Source organism: Elephantulus edwardii, unplaced genomic scaffold (assembly GCF_000299155.1).
Source record: "Elephantulus edwardii isolate Elephantulus edwardi_28Jun2011 unplaced genomic scaffold, EleEdw1.0 scaffold00478, whole genome shotgun sequence".
In the NCBI taxonomy this organism is placed as follows: Eukaryota; Metazoa; Chordata; class Mammalia; order Macroscelidea; family Macroscelididae; genus Elephantulus; species Elephantulus edwardii.
The window spans coordinates 651,068-655,081 of NW_006400228.1; the positions used below are offsets into that span (position 1 = coordinate 651,068).

Below are 4,014 nucleotides of genomic sequence, written 5' to 3' on the forward strand. Positions count from 1 at the left end.
GAGTGTCTACTGTGTGCCGCTTACTCTCCTTGCCATCAAGTTGGATCCATTTATAATTGACCCTCTCGTGTGTTTTTAAATCACTTGGGAGGAAATTGTCCTTCTTTCTCTCAAAGAGCAGGTCAATACACTTGTATAAATTTACAAAGCCACATAACAGTCAGTCCTTGGAGAGGGACGTCATTTTGGGGAGGGTAGAGGGACAGCTCAAACGAGGAAGACCCTTGATGAGATGGATCGATTCAGTGACTGGGGTAATGGAGGTAGGTGTGTCAGAGACAGTGAGATTGGCACAGGACAGAGCAGGGTTTAGGGTTGTTGTATATATAGGGTCACTATGAGCCGCAGGCTACTCGACGGCACAGAACAACAACAAACAACGACATAGGGATATGCTGTGGGAAGCTCTGGTAGTCTAGTGGTGAGATGCTGCATTGCAATCCTGAAGGCATGTAGTTCGAATCCGCCAGCTGCTCTGCGGAAGAAGAATGGGCAATCTTCCTGTTTGATTAACTGCTTCTGAAAACCTGCAGCAGAGTTGCCTGTGGGTCGGTTCCGGCTCCATCGTACACAACAACAACAGGCTTGAGATATGAAGACGTCTATTTCATGGGGATCCCCAGTTTGTAGGAAGAAAGAGACTTGATTAAGCTAAAACTAAATGTAAACAACAACTCCAGACAGCTACGCTGGGCTGTTTTCAGTTCTGGGCTCTGCTGCTTTTCGTAGGAGAGGTTTCCATTTAGTATACTCCCTCACTCTTTTTTTATTATTAAATTTTATTCATTTTAATGGACATTTACAGAGATTTTGGGTTTCCATTCATTCATTGTTGCAGCTCCCTCACTCTTTGAAGCTCTCCCTCGTCTTTTTAAACTGTGCTGGAACAGGTAGGGATCTGTGACCCTTGTCTTGTGGGTCTTTGGTACAGAGATTCTGAACTGCCATCTGTCCAGTCTTCCATCTTGTAAATAACATTAGGAAGAATGAGAATCCTGGAACATGTAATTGTATTCATGGGAAACCCAGACTTAGACTGTAAATAGAGCAATAGCCATAAAACAAGTAGAGAAAGAATGATTACAAGACCAAAGACATGATCCAGCAGAAAAAAGGAAGACACACTTCCTTTGAGGAACAGGTCCACTAATCGCAGGCCACCCCCTGGCATGTCTACTCATTGTCCCTCCTGTTTGAAGGATTAATCTTCCCATTGCAATCACCTTACTAGTAACTACATTCATGGAAGCCAGTTACTTCATTACTTATGCTTTTATCCTCTCATATTTTAGATACCTAATTCCTTCCAAAGGTGGGTGGTTTTTAAAATTATTATTAATTTCAATGAAAATTTACAGAGAATTTGGATTTCCATTCATTCGTTGTTGTACTTTTCTCCCTGCCCCCCACCTCAGTTCACCCTTCTCTTTGAAAAGTAGAAGAAAAATTCTTTCCTTGTTATACCATCCCTCCCCCCAACTCCACTCTACTGTGCAGCCTTCATTCTGGACTCCTGCCAAGACAATAATACCTAATCATATATCAAAGATGGGTGATTTTAATCTGTGGCACTTAGGCTTGGTTTTAATTGTTTTTGGTCACACATTCTTCTGAGTGGTATAGCCCTGGTCTGTCCATTTGCTGTACAGAGGTAACTTGTGGTTGTGATGCTAAACACTGTGACACTGACATGTCAAATGAGATCATGGTCACCCATGGTGGACAGTGTTTGGTGGAGCTAACTGATTAAAACAAGCTTGGAAGCAGGAGTGACATCCACTTCTGAAATAGCTTGCCTGTTGAAACTCTATGAACTTGTAGAAATGATGGAAGTTATACATAAGTGTTCAGGTCTTTTGTTCATAGGGTTGCTATGAGTCTCCTATGACTCAACAACAAGCCAGTACAGGATGAAGTTCAGTGAAGCCAGGAAAAGAAGCTAGTGGATACCTTGGGGACATTGGTCAGGCTCTGGTTTCATTGCACTTTTTTTTTTTTTTTTTGCTGAGAAACTCAATGAAGGCTCTGTGTACATCATCTGATTCACCTTTTATAAAAATGTATGTTATTTATGGTTCAATAAGAATATACAGGCAGGAAAAGGCACATGATTTCCAATAATTTCTATATATCCAGTTTAGTAGCCTTCTTCAAATTAAGCAACAGTTGTTGACATACTTCAAATTATTCTGTCACCGTTAACATAACCTCAAGTTCCCTAAGATGTTCATCTAATCTTTTGAGTAGCCTTCGTCAGTTTGATAATCCTTTGGAAGAACACAGTGCCCAGAGAAGACATATGTAGCTAAACTATTGTTTGGTTCAAAGATGTTGGAGAATATAATTGGTTTAAGGTTTTACATTTATCCCAAGGCTTCATCCAGCCTCGATGACTCCATAAGTCTTAGATTTCATTAAGAATTTAGAATTTCATTACACTTCACCTAATCACATTATTTTCCCAATAATAAGAACTCCTAGGCTGCTCTGGGTAGAATCTGCTTTGAGGACAGAGCCTGGGAGGTACTGACTGTTTCTTTCGTTCTCCCTGTCCTCGTTCCACAGGCTTCCTTCAATTTTATGTGCATAATCCACACATTCCCTTGGACCATGCCTGAATCCTGGGTTCCTGCAGGCACCAACCAGAGCTCAGTACACGAGTTCATCCTCCTGGGCTTCGCCCACATCCCCATGCTGCGCCCACTGCTCTCGGCACTCTTTCTGGCCATGTTCCTTCTCACACTGATGGGCAACGGGACCATTGTGCTGCTGACCATATGGGACCCAGCCTTGCGTGCCCCCATGTATTTCTTCCTGCGCCAGCTGGCCCTCGTGGAGATCTGCTTCTCTCTGGACATTGTGCCCCGGCTGCTGGTCACCCTGATGTGGCCTGGGAGGGGGATGCTCCCCGTGAGTTGTGCACTGCAGATGTTGTTGGTGCTGGCCCTCGTCACGTCCGAGTGCTTCCTCCTGACCGTCATGGCCTTGGACCGCTATGTGGCCATCTGCAGGCCGCTGCACTATGGTGCCATCATGAGTCCACTGCTCTGCCACCTGCTGGCTGTCACCTGCTGGCTGGCTGGAGTCCCTGTGTCACTGGTCTTCACCATCTGGCTCTTCAACTTCCCCTTCTGTGGGCCCCATGGCATTCGTCACTTCTTCTGTGACATCGCCCCTCTGCTGAGCCTGGTGTGTGCGGACACAAAGGTCTTTGAGACCAATGTGTTGGTGGCCACCGTGCTGGTCATCATGGTTCCATTTTGCCTGATTGCTGTGTCTTACATCGGTGTTTTGGCCACCGTCCTGGGTATGTCATCAGCCACAGGGCGCCACAAAGCCCTGTCCACATGTGCTTCCCATCTCATCGTGGTCATTCTGTTTTATGGCACGACAGGGGTCATCCATTTGCGACCCAAGGCCAGTTACTCTCCAGAGAGCAAGCAGATAGTTTCCCTTTCCTATACTCTGGTCACCCCCATGCTCAACCCCCTCATCTACAGTCTGAGGAACAAGGAGGTGAAGGCTGCCTTGGGCCGTGTGTGCTGTGGACGGCACTGGGCTGGTCCCCATAAATGAGCTTGATGGGACCTCTTCATAATTCGGAGGTATAGACATCGGTTTTAGCTGTCTAGAATCTATGTATCATTACTCCAGTCCAGAACTGTTTTTCTTCTGCAAAGCCATCATTCCCCATAATTCCACTTTAATTTGTGTAAGATGGCTGATCCTACCTTTCTCCAAAGACAGCGCTCATGACCAAGGCTTCGCTCTCTGAAAAGAATTACTAAGCCACACTTAAAGGAAAACTCACTGCCACGGAGTCACTTGTGACTCGTGACGACCTTCCATCAGGTCTGTGAGGCTGTAGACCTAAATGGGAGTTGGCTGTCCATCTCGGTCTCCCGTGGAGCATCTGGTGAATTTGAACCACCAAGAAACTTGGTCTTTTGGTCAGTAGTGCAACACCCTACAGATTTGCTGTTGCTGTTGTGTACCATTTGACTTGGAACCATC

At 45.5% G+C, this 4,014-nt stretch overlaps 1 protein-coding gene across 1 annotated transcript; it reads left to right on the plus strand.

Annotated features, from left to right (window-relative positions):
- Nucleotides 1-2,610: 2,610 nt before the first annotated feature.
- On the plus strand, nt 2,611-3,576 carry LOC102874586 (olfactory receptor 10A7-like). The gene has a single exon (XM_006902971.1). The coding sequence runs from the start codon at nt 2,611-2,613 to the stop codon at nt 3,574-3,576; it is 966 nt and encodes a 321-aa protein (XP_006903033.1).
- The last annotated feature ends 438 nt before the right edge of the window (nt 3,577-4,014 follow it).